This window comes from Rana temporaria, chromosome 6, assembly GCF_905171775.1.
Source record: "Rana temporaria chromosome 6, aRanTem1.1, whole genome shotgun sequence".
In the NCBI taxonomy this organism is placed as follows: Eukaryota; Metazoa; Chordata; class Amphibia; order Anura; family Ranidae; genus Rana; species Rana temporaria.
In genome coordinates, this window is record NC_053494.1 from 13,811,189 (window position 1) to 13,829,125 (window position 17,937).

Genomic DNA, 17,937 nt, shown 5'->3' on the forward strand with positions numbered 1-17,937 from the left:
TCTGGGGTGCCAAGGTTCACCATCACTGTTCTAGGTGGTGTTTGCAGAGCCACCCAATTCAAGCCATCTATGGGGGCCAGAACGGGTTGTCTCTGGTGGCTGGAGACTGTTCCATACAAATCTATAGGGATAGACTGCAAGGCTGGCAAGATTCCCAGAGAACATCATAATGGGAGGCCGCAGCCAAGAGATTCAGGTAAGCATACATCTGGGTTGGAATTACATTAGGTCAGCAGGGCAAAAAGGATTTGACATTCTGAGAAAATTAAAGTTTGCCTTTCCTGGAGAACCTCTGTTATTTATTATAACAGATCATGTAGGGCAGCGGTCATCAACCCTACTAACATGCCAGATTTTATGTATTACCATGAGGTGATGCAGACTAGAATACTGCAATCACTGAGCAGCAAATGTTATCACCTGTGATGTATTTCAGTTATCTTGCAAACCTGGCCTGTTAGTGGGCCCTGAGGACAGGGGTGATGACCACTGATTTAGGGTACAGCAGTAATCCAACCAGAACTCAGCTTCTATTCATATTTGCAGAGCTGAAATCTGACTGGCTGCTGTCAATACCTGCTTATCATTGCTCGTTAGACCTCATTATTAAATGGTCAATCCCCTTCCAGCTGAAAGGTCAGTTTTTGCCGGGGTTGAATCGCTCGCATTTTACATCAGAGTTGGGAACCCCAGTAGAGATCGTTTCCCCATGAGGCCCTGAGGGATATTAGAGATCCAGGGGCGATTCAAGCCACCAGCAATATTTGAAATATCAGTTTGGGGTGGACTTGTCCTCAACACAAAGCTCCTGTGTACTCTGTAGCCAGACTAAAATAACGGCCCTCGACTGCTAAAGATACTCTCCCATTTCTGGCATGAAAGGGAGATTTGTACTTTTATATAGTCGGAGCCCTTTGGCTGTAGCGGCTTTGCTACGGCAGTCTAGAAAATAGGCAGAATGAGGGCCTAGTAACAGCAGTGTGTGCTTGGTAAAGCAGCGGGCAGGACGGGAGGTTGCACCCAGCTCTGCTGGATGTACTTTCCTTAGGGGAACTAAAGGATTATGGGAAGGTTAGGCATAGGGCTGGACAGTATACTCTACACCACATCCGTGTCATCCAGCCACCTCTGTTGCTGAACAGACATAATGTCCCAGTTTTGTTAGAATCCCATGAGTTGTCATCCGGCTGGCATCACATCCAGTACCAAGCGATGATGGCAGCGACGGCGGCAGCAAAGGCAGCTAAAATGGCTTTGACTTCTGGGCGACTTGCAATGGCCAGTGCAGAATGAAATGGACAACCTGAGGCTCCGGTGGCTGCTGCAAAAAAAGAGAGAGACAGCGGTGTATACGTCAATGCAATAGAAATATAGCAGATCTAAACTATAACTGGATAGTATGTAGTTAGCCAGATGTACCGTTTACCAAACTGGGCCCCCCCCCCCCCATTAAATTCTGTTTTCACACCTCCCCAGCTCAGTGATGCTGATCTCCTCCAGTCTACATGCACTCACTCCAGCCTCAGCTGCACATCACTGCTCTGAACCGGCTTCCTGATGGTGACAACAATAAATCATGTCTATGCAATGTGTGTTGGCATAGTCTCAAGTCTCCACCAGGGTTGTGTGCAAAAAGGCTGTCTCCCCATAAAAGGAAGTGCCCAAACTAGGACCTTTATGGCAGGTTCATCAGATATTCTTTTCTGCAGATAGAAAACATCTTGCGAAATGTTATGAACTTAAAGCGGGGGTTCACCCTATAAAAATAAAACATTTTTTTTTTCTTCCAGCATAAAATTCGGCATAGTAGCGCGAGCTACAGTATGCCTGTCTTAATTTTTTTATCCCCGTACTCACAGTGTAATCGTACATAGAAGATTCCGACTGCCCGCGGGGAATGGGCGTTCCAATCCAGACGGAAGGTGATTGACGGCCGGCTCTGGCGCGTCACGCTTCTCCGGAAATAGCCGAAATAGGCTTGGCTCTTCACGGCGCCTGCGCATAGTCTGTGCGCAGGCGCCGTGAAGAGCCGAGACCTACTCCGGCTGTCTTCGGGGAGCGTGACGTGCCAGAGCCGGCCTTCAATCACCCTCCCTCTTGAAAGGAACGCCCATTCCCCGCGGGCAGTCGGAATCTTCTATGTACGATTACACTGTGAGTACGGGGATAAAAAAAAATAAGACAGGCATACTCTAGCTCGCGCTACTATGCCGAATTTTATGCTAAAAAGTTGTTCTGCAGGGTGAAACACCGCTTTAATAGGGGTGTTGAATATATTCGCAGCTTTACGTTTCTGCATCGATGCTGAGATGACTCTCAGATGACGTCATTCCGTGCTCTGCCTCTCCTGGAGAAACACAAAGGCAGAGCCTGCCTGGTAGATAAAGCCCTCTCCCCCTGAAGCAGAAAGTCAGCTGATGAGCTGACAGCCAGTAGAGTGCAGGGGGAGGAGCTCAAGGAGACCCGACGTCAAGAGAGGCTTCACTGGAGGCACCGGAAGGGATAAGAGGCAGAGACCCACTGAGCATGGAGGAGGGGGAATCGACTGACACTGAGCTGGTAAGTGGTAGCGTCACTGATCCCATCCCTCTCCCACCATCCCTCTGCCTGATCCTAGCCCTCCCATCCCCACCATCCCTCTGCCACTGATCCCATCCATCCCTCTGCCACTGATCATGGACAGGATAATCTTTATTGAATCATGAGACCAATAAAGATGCGCACCCCTACTTGTTAAAGCTTGTATGAGATATTCTCCTTCACTCTCCTATGTCTCATGCGCCTCTTATTTCTTGAATAATTATCCACACGGTTCTGAAAAATATTTGGCTGTTGGGGATACTTTGAGGCCCCCTGAGGCATGTGAAGCTGTGTGCCATGACTGCCAGTCATTTACAATGGCTAGTCCTATTTTGTTTAATAATGTCATTGTTTTAGTGTTGCTTTCTCTCACTGTGGCTAAGGCTGATATGTTGCCATACACAATTGCTAATATTTACCTGATAAAGGGGACACTGTGTAGGCGTGAAACTTTGAACATTGCATCACTTAATGGCTGGTACACACAAGCCAAATATCAGCCGGTATTGGCTGGTTTAACAGAAACCGGACGCCATTTAGCCAGTGTGTACAGCAGCCTGTCAGGCTTGAAAACCAGTAGCCAACTGGCATCCTATCAGCGCCAGCAGCCAATGGCTGGGGGCGGACCCCCTGTCAGAACACAATAGCACAGCAGGGGAGATCAATGTATTTTTTTCCCCGGAGGGAGGGGGAAAGAACGAGAGCGAGCTTAGAGTGCGTACACTTGCATTAGGCAAGCCATAGATGATGCAATATTCGTCCTACAACTGTGTGGATTGTAGGAAAGAAAATCAGTCGATTCCCCCGTCAACACAGTCAGTGTTGATTGGGAATCCCGTCCCGCTGGGCTATTGTGTTCCCCTTGTTGGGGGGGAGGGGGGGGTGGGTCCCTGTCAGGAGAACGCAGTGATCATTGCTAAAAATGCAAAAAGCCAACATGCTGCCTGTGTATTGTCACAGTTTGCTGCCTATCCTAGAATGCTCCGGAAGTCACGTGGCGGCCAACTGCGCATGCGCAATGCGTTCCAATGGATTCACGGCAGTGCACACCGGTGAAACCTCGGTCGGCATCCAGGCTCTTTCCTTAACATCCCCGTGGATTGGAGGATGTTAAAAAAAGAGCCAGGAGGCCGAGCGAGCGCAGCGAGTGGCCACTTTCCTCTAAATCCACGTCGCCCTGAATGACGGCTTTGCTGGTATGCACTGTCGAAAATCCATTGGAACGCATCGTACTTGCGTTTGGAACGCATGCGCAGTTGCCCGCCACGTGACTTCCGCAGCATTCTAGGATAGGCAGCAAACTGTGACACTACACCTGTACCCAAGTCGATCAATAAATTGACTTGGGTACAATCAGCCTGCCCATACATGGTTCAAATCTTGGCCGGTCCCTGCTGAACCAAGCAAGATTCGAACCATCTATGGCCGGCTTTAGTGACTATAAAGTCCTCTTGGGAGGCACATCGGTGTGTGCTGGCGACATCCCTGCAGAGGTGGAAGTGGTGGCAATAATAAGAATATTCTCACAAAGCTCACCTTCTTTAGCAGCATAATAGGGGCACTTGCGGAGATCTCCCTTCCCGTCATGCACTGGGAGACCAGCAGCACCCTGAGGCTCATCGGAAATTGTAGCTCCTATTTTATCCAGCTCATCAAACACCTGAGAATACAAGAACAGGAAAGCCGGGAGTAGAAGATTAATAAACGAATATCCACAAACGCAACCTTCCTACTTTAGAAGGAGAAGCAGAACAGAAAAACAGAGCCAGGCCCAGAGATACCGTCTGAGAGCAAAACTGTTGTCTTCTACTACTTTTCATTCAGTTTTTATCCTCCTGCGCGATCTGAATGGTCCCTGCTGTCTTTTGGCACCTGTGTGTCTCCCAGAAGACAGTGGGAGGGGCTGGATATGGTGTAGATATTTGTGGATACTGTGGCTATCTATGCCCGGAAGTGGGAGCAAATACCTGGATTATACAGGGGGGATTCCGAAGAACGGAAGGTCCATTTTAGGGTGGAACTCCACTTTAAGCACATTGTGGGTTGTCTATTGTTGTGATTTAGATGAGGAGCAGATCACATTTTGTGGCAAACTACTGCAGAAAATCAGTTAATTTCCGAGGGGGGTGTTCACATACTTTTTCTTACCACTCTAGTTACCTCCTGAATGGACAAAGTGACAGATTACCTTTGGGCCCCTTCGTGGCTCCGAAACATTGCACTCGGTGCTGTGATCATGCAATAAAACATCCGTTTGGACGCGATTTACATCGTTCCATGGTGCGCTGGCAAATATTTCTACTGTAACGTGTACCAGTATCCAGCTGGTTGTTGCTACAAGCACCCAAGAGCGGATCCAGGAACGTGTGCGATGGGAATATGAAGAAGTATACCTTTGGCCATGCGCACACATGGACTGGTTTGTGTAACAGTGTGTAAACTAAGAACAGTGTATGAAAATTTAAAAAAAGCATTTGCAAGGCTTCCAGCAACTTTTTATTTTGAGGCCATTATAGTAATCTTCAGCTCTAATTTGTGAATGTTTTATATTAATCTTAGGTGTGTACAGTGCCTTAAAAAGGTGCAGCACTCACCTCCATATTGAACCGGAAGGCACGGTTAGCCTCCTCTACGATCCCCCCTTTGGTCTCACTGTCCAGGTCCAGTGTGTTCATTCGGGCCCTATACAGCTGCTTGAACTGCTGGGCATTAGTGACATTATCGAACATGTAGAACTGGACACCCTGCCCCTCACTGGGCAGATGCAAGGCTCTCTGAGCCACTTTCTTCAAGATCTGACCTCCCGACAGGTCCCCCATGTAGCGGGTGTAGGCATGAGCCACCAGCAGCTCTGGCTGGTGAGTGCCCAGATGGTGGATGCGCTCCACGTAGGCTTTGGTAGCCTCTGAGCACTGGATGACCTCCTCCCAGTCTTCTCCATAAAAATAGAGAAGATCCATCTTCAGAGCCTCAGCCCTGTGAAGCTCCTGTGGGAAATATAGCGGGGCGATGGCTGGGTGCTCCTTATTCTGGTCTAGTTCCTCCTCCAGAGCGGTGTATGTATAGAAGAGCGCAGTGGTGGCCAGCTGTGTATGAGAGAAACGCCTTTTAGATCTTTATTTTACAAAATAATTAAGCAGAAGAGGACACAGGTAAGTGATATCTGGAACAGTTATGACAAAAAAAAAAAAACACAGGTTATAATTAAACAAGGTTACAATTCAAGATACCCCTTTGGTTTTTATCAACTAAAGTAAAAACCCCAAGATATTTAAAAAAACAAACAAAAAAAAGGTAAACGCCCCAGAATAATGCTTATAATTTCCTCCCGTTGCCCATGTGTAGAGCTTTGAAAACATGGATCCTACCCGTTGCCTTTAACCCCTTGCCACCCAGGCCAATTCTGACATTTCTCTCCTACATGTAAAAATCATAATTTTGATAGAAAATTACATAGAACCCCCAACATTATATATGTTTTTTTAGCAGAGACCCTAGAGAACACAATGGCAGTCATTGCAACTTTTTATGTTGTGCAGTATTTGCTCAGCAATTTTTCAAATGCGTTTTTTTTTTAAGTTGTCATTTTTTCATTTATAGAGCAAAAAATTATTTACATAATTATTATTTGGGTACGGTGTTGCATGACCGCGCAATTGTCAGTTAAAGTAACGCAGTGCCATATCGCAAATAATGGCCTGGTCAGGAAGGGGAATAAATCTTCCGGCGGTCAGGTGGTTAATCCAGCTGAGGACACTGGACATCCTATACCAGGGCTCGACAAATCCTGGTCGCCATGGCGACTAGAAATAGTGTCCTGGCGACTTGGCTTGGAAGGTGGCATCTGGTGGTGAGCCGTTGGTATTACAAGTTATTACCACCAGATGTGTGAGCTGGCGCCATCTGGTAGTGAGCCGTTGGTATTACAAGTGCCATCTTCTTCCCTCTAATTAGAACCCCCAAATATTATATATATTTTTTATCCCAACACCCTAGAGAATAAAATGGCGATCGTTTCAATACTTTGTCACGCCGTATTTGCGCAGTGGTCTTACAAGCGCACTTTTTTGGGAAAAAATGCCACTTTTTTAAATTAAAAAATAAGACACCAGTAAAGTTATCCCCATTTTTTTTAATATTATGAAAGATAATGTTACGCCGAGTAAATTCATACCCAACATGTCACGCTTCAAAATTGCGTCCGCTCGTGGAATGCCGACAAACTTTTACCCTTTAAAATCTTCATAGGCGATGTTTAAAAAAAATCTACAGGTTGCATGTTTTGAGTTACAGAGGAGGTCTAGTGCTAGAATTATTGCTCTCGCTTTAACGATCGCGGCGATACCTCACATGTGTGGTTTGAACACCGTTTACATATGCGGGCGCTGCTCACCAATGTGTTCACTTCTGCGCGCAAGCTCGTCGGGACGGGGCGCGTTTTCTGGCTCCTAACTTTTTTAGCTGGCTCCTAGATTCCAAGCAAATTTGTCAACCCCTGTCCTATACACCTCCAAAAAACGTAATAGTACATTACACCCTGTCCTTCTGCCGCTCCCTCCTCTTCGGACTTGCCAGTGAAAGCCGTGTAAATACAGCAGATATAATAGCTGCTGCCAAAAAATAAACCTTTTGTCCTATTCAGACAGGAGACATACATAGGGAGATAGAAAGGATCATTGTTACTTTTGTATTTATTCTGTTTCAATCATCTGCAGATCAAAAAGGGACAAGCTTCAATTTGCATATACAACATGACCAAAACAATTATTTATTCCTTTCTTCTAAGGTAAAAGGTGTTCTTATTTAATCCTTTACTAACCCTATGTTTACCCTAATCAGCCCTATTTAAAGTGATTGTAAAAGGTTTAATTCTTTTAAACAAACAGGTCATACTTCCCTCCACAGTGCAGTTTGTTTTGCACAGAGTGGCCCCGATCGGCTCCTCCCCACAATAGCTAACCCCCTCTGGGAAGCTCCATCCCGAGGGAAGCTCCCTGTCATACACTCTGCGTCCATAGACACAGAGGGCCAGATTCAGATAGGTCAGCGGATCTTTAGATCCGCGTAACCTATCTGATTTACGTTACGCCGGCGCAAGTTTTTGAGGCAAGTGCTTTATTCAGAAAGCACTTGCCTCTAAAGTTGCGCCGGCGGATCGTAAATCCCCCGGCGGAATTCAAATTCCGCGGCTAGGGGGCGTGTAGAATTTAAATCAGGCGCGTCCCCGCGCCGAACGAACTGCGCATGCGCCGTCCGCTAAATTTCCCAGCGTGCATTGCTCCAAATGACGTCGCTAGGACGTCATTGGTTTCGTCGTGAAGGTAAATTACGGCCATCCGTATTCGCGAACGACTTGCGCAAACAACGTAAAAAATTAAAAATTCGACCCGGGAACGACGGCCATACTTAACATAGGGTACGCCGCATATAGCAGGGGTAACTATCCGCCGGAAAAAGGCGAACGCAAACGACGTAAAAAAAAAAGTGCCGGGCGGGCGTTCGTTTCTGAATAGGCGGAACTCCTCATTTGCATAAAACAAAACGCCACCTAGCGGCCGGCCTGGAATTGCAGCCTAAGATCCGACGGTGTAAGTCGCTTACACCTGTTGAATCTTAGGGAGATCTATGCGGAACCCGATTCTATGAATCAGGCGCATAGATCCGACCGACGGAACTCAGAGATACGCCGTCGTATTTCTATCTGAATCTGGCCCAGAGTGTATGACTCGGTCCCATTATTGTTTTTGAGCCAATGGCTGCGCTGCTATCAATCTATCCAATCAACGCCGAGAAGCAGTGAAGAAGAGGACGCCAGGGGATGCGCAAAGCAGGTGAACGGGCTTGGGTAAGTAAAAAAGGGGGGGGGGGGGGGTGACAGCGAACATTTACAACCCCTTTAAAAGCGGAGGTTCACACAAAAAGTGAACCTCTGCTTTTTGGATCCCTCCGGTGTCACATTTGGCACCTTTCAGGGGGAGGGGGGTGCAGATACCTGCTTGCTTTCACTAGAGGCAGCGGCAAAAGTGGGAACAGGTTACATGTTCTGCTCTAAAAATGGGTGGAACATGTTCCCAAAGGTAAACTTATCTTTTAAGCAATAGAAAAAGTTATTGTCACATAAACCAGCTTATAGCAGCAATATAAAAATGTCTCCGATCTATAAGTGGTGTACAGACATAAGAGTAGAACCCATTTAGAAAATTGCGCAAAACAATTAAAGCGGAGTTCCACCCAAAAGTGGAACTTCCGCTTAATCCACTCCTTGCCCCCTTACGTGCCACATTTGGCATGTCATATATTTTTTTTGGGGGGGGGGATTCAGGAGGAGTGGGACTTCCTGTCCCACTTCCTCCTTCCGTCGAGGGGCTGCAAAGGCGAATAGTCTAATCGCCTTTTGGCAGCCCCTCCTTGTAGGCGATCGCCTGGGACACGTGACAGGTCCCAGGCGATCGCCTGTTCAACCGGATGGCACAGCGACGCTCGCACATGCGCAGTGGGTGCCCAGCCGTGAAGCCGAAAGCTGTCACGGCCTGGTGCCCACACTTAGAATAAAGACGCCGGCCGGAGAGGGGGGGGAGGAGCGGAGCCCCGGCGAGCGTGTCGCTGGAACGTGGAGCAGGTAAGTGTATGTTTATTAAAAGCCAGCAGCTACACTTTTTGTAGCTGCTGACTTTTAATAAACATTAAAAATGAGTGGAACACCCCTTTAAGTTTTGCTTCCTTGTGACCAAGGCAACAACAGAGGGCTCTGCATCCGGCTTGTCTACAAAACACCCCAGAAATACAACCTCCTGCTCATGTGACTGGCTGCCTCCTTTTCCTAGCAGTTTCTGTCCTATTACAACCCTGGGACTGATCATAGGATTATAGCAGGCAGACTATGTCATGCAGCACTCATTATGGAGCAATGGACTGGAATGTATAGAACTGACCTAAAAGTAGACTGAAAGTCAAACTGAAAATACGGCGTACAAGAAAAAGTATTGTGTAGAAATGTACAGCACATTTTAGGGCCATCAGGCAGCAAGCACCAACCTTAAACAGTTCCCTCTTGATCCGCCCCTTCAGAAAGTCCTTCACAAACGTGGTATTTTCAGCCTTGTCGTGAGATTCCTTTGTGCCTTCCTTCAGGAGCTCTGATAGGTCGGTAGGTCTGGGAAGAAGCAAAAAGAACGCTCAGAATTTAAAAGAGGGGTCAAGCACACTACACAGAAATCTCAGATACGTTACGCCGCCGTAAATTAGGGCACAAGTTCCGTATTCAGAAAGAACTTGCGCCCTAAGTTACGGCGGCGTAACGTATGTGGTCCGGCGTAAGCCTGCCTAATTCAAATGTGGATGATGTGGGCATGCGCCATTCGTGAAAGAATCCCAGTGCGCATGCTCGAAATTACGCAGGAAATCATCAATGCTTTAGACTTACATACAGCCCTATTCGCGAACGACTTACGCAAAATTTTCAAAATTCGACGCGGGAACGACGTCTATACTTAACATAGGATACGCCTCATATAGCAGGGGTAACATTACGCCGGAAAAAGCATAACGTAAACGACGTAAAAAAATGCGCCGGGCGGACGTACTTTTCTGAATCGGCGTATCTACCTAATTTGCATATTCCTTGCGTAAATCTACAGAAGTGACACCTAGAGTCCAGCGTAAATATGCAGCCTAAGATACGATGGTGTAAGACACTTACGCCGGTCGGATCTTAGGGAAATCTATGCGTAACTGATTCTATGAATCAGCCGCATAGATACGACCCCGCAACTCAGAGTTACGACGGCGTATCCGGAGATACGCCGTCGTAACTGCTCTCTGAACCCGGGCCTATAAATGTTAATGGTTTAAGGTGCTGCTTAGGACTCTTAAACACTGAAATAAAAGTCAGAGAAGAATACAATCCAGACAGGCTCAGACTCGCTCTCAGACACACCATCCTCTCTCACCAAGAGCAAACATCATTAAAAGGCTTGATACAAAGAGACTAAGATCAAAGCCTTTAAGTAAAACTAAAGCAATTTTTTGGGGATTTGGATAGAGAAGAGCGGGGCTTCCCGTTTATTTTTTCTTTGCTGTCTTTGACCCCGTTAGGGAAATTACTCCTTTTAATTTTCCCGTTTACCGTTATTAAAGCAATACGAAAGAAAAAGGAAATGCCAAATTTTTAGCAGCCACCAAAACAGTAATAAAGCATGCTCTGATGGGATTTTTCGCCTTCATCTGGATCAATGGTGGGTATAGAATTGGGTATATTGGATTGTACGAGATATTTTATTTACTTTACTAGATGGACGCGTGTCTTTTTTCAACCTGATTAACTATGTAAAAGGGGAAATCTTCTAAACAGGGACACTAGTTCTGGTGACAACCAGAGATTCCGTCACTTTGGAGGATTTCTTCTCACTTCCTGATTTGGCAATGGGACAGGAAGTGAAGGGAAATTCCACCTAAAGGGACGCAAACCGAATAGAAGAAAAAAAGTAGTTAAAATCCTCCTATAGGGCAAGTTCACACCTGAACTGCACAGAAATGTGGTCTGAGTACCTGTGTGATTCCTGCGCATTCCTGTTTGGTGCGACTTTGTAATTCATTCCTATGAGCTGCAAATTGCACTGGAGCGCAGAAAAACGATCAAGAATGCACTGCAACAAATTGCACGGTACTGCGATTCCATGTGATCTGGTGCCCACAAGGGCACCAGGTTTGCGATCTGTATTTAGTTTCCTGTTAACATTACATTGGCACCCACATTGGATCATAAAAAGCAATGTTCTGAGTGCAGAGCGGAAAATGCGCACAGAATACGCCTTTCCTGCACCGCGTTCTGGTGTGAACCGACCCTTTAATCCATGGGTCTTCAAACTACGGCCCTCCAGTTGTTCAGGAACTACAATTCCCATCATGCCTAGTCATGTCTGTGAATGTCAGTGTGTTACAATGCCTCATGGGATGTGTAGTTCTACAACAGCTGGAGGGCCGTAGTTTGGGGATCCCTGCAGTTTAATCAGTTAAAAAAAAAAAAAAAAAAAAAAAAAAAAAAAGTGATGCAACTAATTATATCAGCAAAGAAATTAGCAAAACAATGTTTTTTTGCCTGTAAACATTTTTTATAGCAAACGTACATAAGCCTACATTACTTTTTGTGTTGCTGTCAGTGTAGGCAGCATGTGAATAGCACGGTCATGAACTGGAGCACCCAGAATCTGGAGCAGCTGTGCACGGCAACCAATCAGCTTCTAGGTTTTATTTTCAATGCTTAAAGTGATATTAAATCCTCAGTTCTGAAGCACTTTCATCAGCTGATGTTATCACTTACGGAGCGTGCAGCTTCTTTATCTTTTAATCCCTGCCTAGGTTTCAGCTGAGGCTGTGACCGCTGCCCCAGGTTTCTTGTTTCAGGTTGGCTCCTTTATTGCAGCATCCTACAGAGCCACCCTTGCATGCAAGGACTACAGTTGTGTCTCTCAACACCATGGGTGCTCAACCTATGGCCCTCCAGATGTTGCAGAACTACAAGTCCCATGAGGCATTGCAAGGCTGACGGTTACAAGCATGACTCCCAAAGGCAAAGGCATGATGGGACTTGTAGTTCTGCAACAGCTGGAGGGCCACAGTTTGAGCACTCATGCTCTACACCAGGGATCCTCAAACTACGGCCCTCCAGCTGTTGCAGAACTACACATGCCATGAGGCATTGTAAACCTCTGACATTCACAGACATGACCAGGCATGATGGGAATTGTAGTTCCTGAACTACTGGAGGGACGTAGTTTGAAGATTCCTGCTCTACACTATGTGCATCACTAGAAACACACAACCCTGTAGCCTAGGATGACAAGGCACTGTCCTGCACATCCTCCCTTCTCCAAGGCAACAGCATGACTGGAGACTGCACTGTCCACCATTTATCCTTTCCTGGGACGAAAAGAAGCTCAGGGAAGCTGCATTGGAAGAGCAGGAGCCTGCAGGATTGAAAGTGCAAATGCTGGGGGAAGAATTTTAGCAAATACCGTATATACTTGAGTATAAGCCGACCCGAATAAGCCGAGGCACCCAATTTTTAACCACAAAAAAAAAAAAACATATTGACACGGGTATAAGCCTAGGGTGTCCATCTGCATCCTCACTGTGCCCATGACTAGACTGACGTTTAACAAGGGAGTCTATGGAAGGCCTACGTCCGGCCCCCCAAATTCACAGCAGAATTTACAGTTTAACATGGGAGTCTATGGATGGGGTGCCCGGCTTTGAAAAATCGGTGCTCCCTGGTCGTAGGTCCCCTGGACAACAAACTTTGCACACTAGTAGATGAAAAGTGGAGCTACATGTGTGCCAAGATTGGGGTCCAAAGGACTTACGGCCGGCCAGTACCGGGCCCCCAAATTCCAGGAGATCAGGCAGTGTCTAATCTGGGGACTGTCCCCTGAAACCAGGGATGTCTGGTCACCCTAGGGTGCATGTGTGTCAAGTTTGGGGTCCAGGGGAGATCAGGCACAAAAAGGTGACTCGAGTATAAGCCAAGGGGCGCATTTTCAACACAAAAAAAAAAAAAAACTGTGCTGAAAAGCTCGGCTTATACTCGAGTATATACGGTAGTTCAATATGTTATATTTATATTTTGTTGCGCTCAATGTGTTGGAACCAAAAAAGTAAAAATGCCAACGGTTTAACACTACTATAACTGGACAAACTGAAGATAGAAGCTGATTGGTTACTATGCAGAGCTGGTTGTGAAGAGTTCCCCCCATAGTAGTCTATGTCTGTCACACACAAATTGTGGGGGAGCTCTACATCACCAGTGGTTCTCAACCTCCATCCTCAAGTACCCCCAACAGGCCATGTTTTTAGGTTTTCCTTTACATCAATGCAGGGCTCGACAAATCCCGGGCGCCAGGTCGCTCTGGCGACTAGAAATGGTGTCCTGGCGACTTGGCTTGGAAGGTGGGCGCCATCTGGTGGTGAGCCGTTGGTATTACAAGTTATTACCACCAGATGTGTGAGCTGGCGCCATTTGGTGGTGGCCGTTGGTATTACAAGTTAAGCATTACAAGTTAAACAGCAATTCTAATGTAATTTTTCACAATTTTTCACTGCCATATTCTTCCCTCTAATTAGAACCCCCAAACATTATATATATATTTTATCCTAACACCCTAGAGAATAAAATGGCGATCGTTGCAATACTTTCTGTCACGCCGTATTTGCGCAGCGATCTTACAAGCGCACTTTTTTGGGAAAAAATTACACTTTTTTTAAATTAAAAAATAAGACAACAGTAAAGTTATCCCCATTTTTTTTAATATTATGAAAGATAATGTTAGGCCGAGTAAATTCATAGCCAACATGTCACGCTTCAAAATTGCGTCCGCTCGTGGAATGCCGACAAACTTTTACCTTTTAAAATCTTCATAGGCGACCTTTAAAAAAATCTACAGGTTGCATGTTTTGAGTTACAGAGGAGGTCTAGAGCTAGAATTATTGCTCTCGCTCTACCAATCGTGGCGATACCTCACTTGTGTGGTTTGAACACCGTTTACATATGTGGGCGCTGCTCACGTATGTGTTCGCTTCTGTGCGCAAGCTCGTCGGGACGGGGTGCGTTTTCTGGCTCCTAACTTTTTTAGCTGGCTCCTAGATTCCAAGCAAATTTGTCAAACCCTGCATCAATGACATGTTATTGATAAGAGCTATTTTATCTCAGGGCAGTTTCCAAAACATGGCACATGTTGGGGGTACTCGAGGACTGAGGTTGAGAGCCACGGCTCTACACCACCTCCAAGCTCTGTTTACCAAGTACAGCTTGTGCTCCCCGTGTATGCAGAACCTCAGGAAACCATGATGGGGTGACAATCCAGACACAAGTATACAAAGAACTGTGGGACAGGGTGCAGCTTCTCACCTCACTTCTTTCTCTTCCTCCTCTTCTCTTGTAGGCGCTCCAATGAGACTGCGCTCTTCTTGCTGCTCTCCATCCGGCTTGTCTGGAGCCATGACTCTCAATCTACAGTCCGCTCTGTACGAAATAACAGAATGAGGTCAAGCCACAGCGCTAGATAGCGGACAAAGGAAACGACTTCTGCTGCAATCACTGGGACACGCGAGCAACAAAACAACACAAGAGTAACATAATCCAATAGGGCCTCCTTGTACTAATCAAGAGACAACCTAGCATTCTTCTGCCCCTTCCACCCGGCTTCTGATCGCCCCCCACCACCTAATCCTTTGTCCTCACTTCCCCTACACAATGACAAACTCTATCCTCTGACTGGCACTGCGGTGTGACTGTACACTGGATACTCAGCACTATATGGCCCTTTCACCCACTGCCACTCATTCTGGATGCCTCTCGGCTTTTGTCACGTAAGCAGGGAAAGCAGGTGACAAACAGCTGAACGCACCTACTCATTAACCAGCCCGGCAGGGACGGCCGTCCCCAACTCATATCACCGCTTATTTGTCTGCTTTGTCTGAACCAGGAAAATAGTGACTCAGCTAATTATACCAAGTGAACCGTCAACCTGTCCAACATGCCTGGATCAAAGAGACCCTACGTTCCCCGGATCAAAGAGACCCCCGCGTGCCCCGGATCAAAGAGACCCCCGCGTGCCCCGGATCAAAGAGATCCCCGCGTGCCCCAGATCAAAGAGATCCCCGCGTGCCCCAGATCAAAGAGATCCCCGCGTGCCCCAGATCAAAGAGATCCCCGCGTGCCCCGGATCAAAGAGATCCCCGCGTGCCCCGGATCAAAGAGATCCCCGCGTGCCCCAGATCAAAGAGATCCCCGCGTGCCCCAGATCAAAGAGATCCCCGCGTGCCCCAGATCAAAGAGATCCCCGCGTGCCCCGGATCAAAGAGACCCTACGTGCCCCGGATCAAAGAGATCCTACGCGCAGGGGTCCCACGATTCTGGATCAGGGGGCTTTAAACTTTGTAAGTCAAGGGCCAATTTACTGTCCTTCAGACTTTAGGGGGGACTGGAATGTAGCCAGTGGCAGTAAACAATGTCCCATCTTTGGAATTAGGGGAAGTAATAGTTGGTGTCAGTGGGAGGAATTACTCTACAGGGAGGAGCTGTATCCAGTGGCATCGCTAGGTGGGGGTAGGGGGTGCAGGCCGCACCCGGGTGACACCCCGCCAAAGGTGTGACAACTGTGGGTAGCGGCATGCAACACTAACACTGCCTGCTGCCCTGATCTGCGCCTTAGGTCTTGCGCTGTGACCCTCACCGGAGCAGGCTGAAGCCGCCTCCCCCTCCTCTCTGTTTACATCCACACAAGAGGGGGGAGGAGCCCGAGGGACACCACTGTGTGTATCTGTCTGCGCTGTTCTGAGGTCTGTAAACTTTACTAATGCATATGTGGATGGACATGTGCAGGGGGGGTGTGTTGTGAGAGGGGGGATTCTATACTAATGGGGGGGTCTGCACTAAGGGAAGGGAGTCTATACTAATGGGGGGTCTGCACTGAGGGAAGGGAGTCTGCACTGAGGGAGGGGGATTCTATGCTAATGGAGGGGGTCTTCACTGAGGGGGGATTCTATACTAATGGGGGGTCTGCAGGGAGGGGAGTCTATATTGATGGAAGGGGGCCTGTACTGAGGGAGGGGGGCTATATTGATGGAGAAGGGTCTGTACTGAGGGGGCACTATAGTTGGTGGCGGAGGGGGTGACACCATTGCTTTAACCCCTTGATCATGGCAGTTGCAGGGAACTTGCAGAGTGGCCCTATTCCCTTGGATGGATTATACACCAGCCGAAAGGGACAAGGGACTGGGAGTTGTGGCACCCTGGGCATGCTGAGTGTTCCGGCACCCTGGGCATGCTGGAAGTTGTGCCACCCTGAGTGTTCTGCCCCCCTGGGAGTTGTGGCACCCTGGGCGTGATGAGTGTTGTGGCACCCTGGGAGTTGTGGCACCCTGGGTATGCTGGGAGTTGTGGCACCCTGGGAGTTGTGGCACCCTGGGCATGCTGAGTGTTGTGGAACCCTGGGCATGCTGGGAGTTGTGGCACCCTGGGCATGCTGAGTGTTGTGGCACCCTGGGCATGCTGAGTGTTGTGGCACCCTGGGCATGCTGGGAGTTGTGGCACCCTGGGCATGCTGGGAGTTGTGGCACCCTGGGAGTTGTGGCACCCTGGGCATGCTGGGAGTTGTGGCACCCTGGGCATGCTGGGAGTTGTGGCACCCTGGGCATGCCGATTGTTGTGGCACCCTGGGCATGCCGATTGTTGTGGCACCCTGGGCATGCTGAGTGTTGTGGCACCCTGGGCATGCCGATTGTTGTGGCACCCTGGGCATGCCGATTGTTGTGGCACCCTGGGCATGCTGAGTGTTGTGGCACCCTGGGCATGCCGATTGTTGTGGCACCCTGGGAATGCTAAGTGTTCTGCCCCCTGGGAGTTGTGGCACCCTGGGCATGCTGGGAGTTGTGGCACCCTGGGCATGCTGGGAGTTGTGGCACCCTGGGCATGCCGATTGTTGTGGCACCCTGGGCATGCTGGGAGTTGTGGCACCCTGGGCATGCTGAGTGTTCTGTCCCCCTGGGAGTTGTGGCACCCTGAGCATGCTGGGAGTTGTGGTTCTTCTGCTATGAAGACATGCTGGTATTTGTAGTCCTCCTCCCCGATACATTCAATGATATCGATACAGGGCTCTCTCCTCACCAGATACCCTCTGTGCCCGCTCTCTGCCTTCTCCCCGCTCTTCTCAGCTCGGACACAACTCCAGGGTGACGCAGGAATAGGCCGCACACCGGAAACACCCGCTCCCATGGCAACAGGCAGCCGCGATGAGGCGGGGCCAGAGCATCTGTCACTGCGCTTTGTTTTTTCCCCCTCTATAAAGCTTTATTTTTAGAGATAATCTCCGCCCACTAATCTCCGCCCACAGTGTGTACCGTATGCAGGGAGGGGAATGAGGGGCGGAGCCTGGACTGCGAGTACGGCGCATAGGGGAGTGCTATACACACACACAGGCGCATAGGGGGCGCTAATAGTGTGCAAGAGTAGCAAGGAAGTGGCGGACTGGAGGAGAACCGCTCCAGCTCTGGGTCCTGCATCTCCCACCACCAATACACTTTCTGGTCACTCCTCCCTCCTAACTGTCCCCACTGTAGCTCCTCCCCCTTTATTTTTTCCTCCCAGTTAATAATTTTGAGCAAATTTCTGTGATTAACAAAATAAACCTTCCAGAGATTTCTGACTGCTGGGCCAGTAGCACCCTGGGTCCAGTGACCCCAGGATGTTGTTGCCTCCCAGTGACCCCAGGATGTTGTTGCCTCCCAGTGACCCCAGGATGTTGTTGCCTCCCAGTGACCCCAGGATGTTGTTGCCTCCCAGTAAACCCAGGGCAATGCTGC

The 17,937-nt window shown here is 48.3% G+C and overlaps 1 protein-coding gene across 2 annotated transcripts; it reads right to left on the bottom strand.

Annotated features, from left to right (window-relative positions):
- Positions 1-402: 402 nt before the first annotated feature.
- Positions 403-17,405, bottom strand: HMOX2 (heme oxygenase 2). Of its 2 annotated transcripts, none has more exons than XM_040356270.1 (6): positions 17,243-17,405; positions 14,483-14,596; positions 9,616-9,733; positions 5,175-5,666; positions 4,117-4,240; positions 403-1,318 (listed from the first exon to the last, which is right to left on the bottom strand). In XM_040356270.1, exons 2-6 carry the CDS (start codon positions 14,572-14,574, stop codon positions 1,194-1,196), a joined length of 951 nt encoding a protein of 316 aa, XP_040212204.1. In that variant the 5' UTR covers positions 14,575-14,596; positions 17,243-17,405; the 3' UTR covers positions 403-1,193. The 2 variants fall into 2 exon arrangements, with proteins under 2 accessions (XP_040212204.1, XP_040212203.1); XM_040356269.1 differs by having other exon boundaries at positions 403-1,321; positions 17,243-17,404.
- Positions 17,406-17,937: the final 532 nt, after the last annotated feature.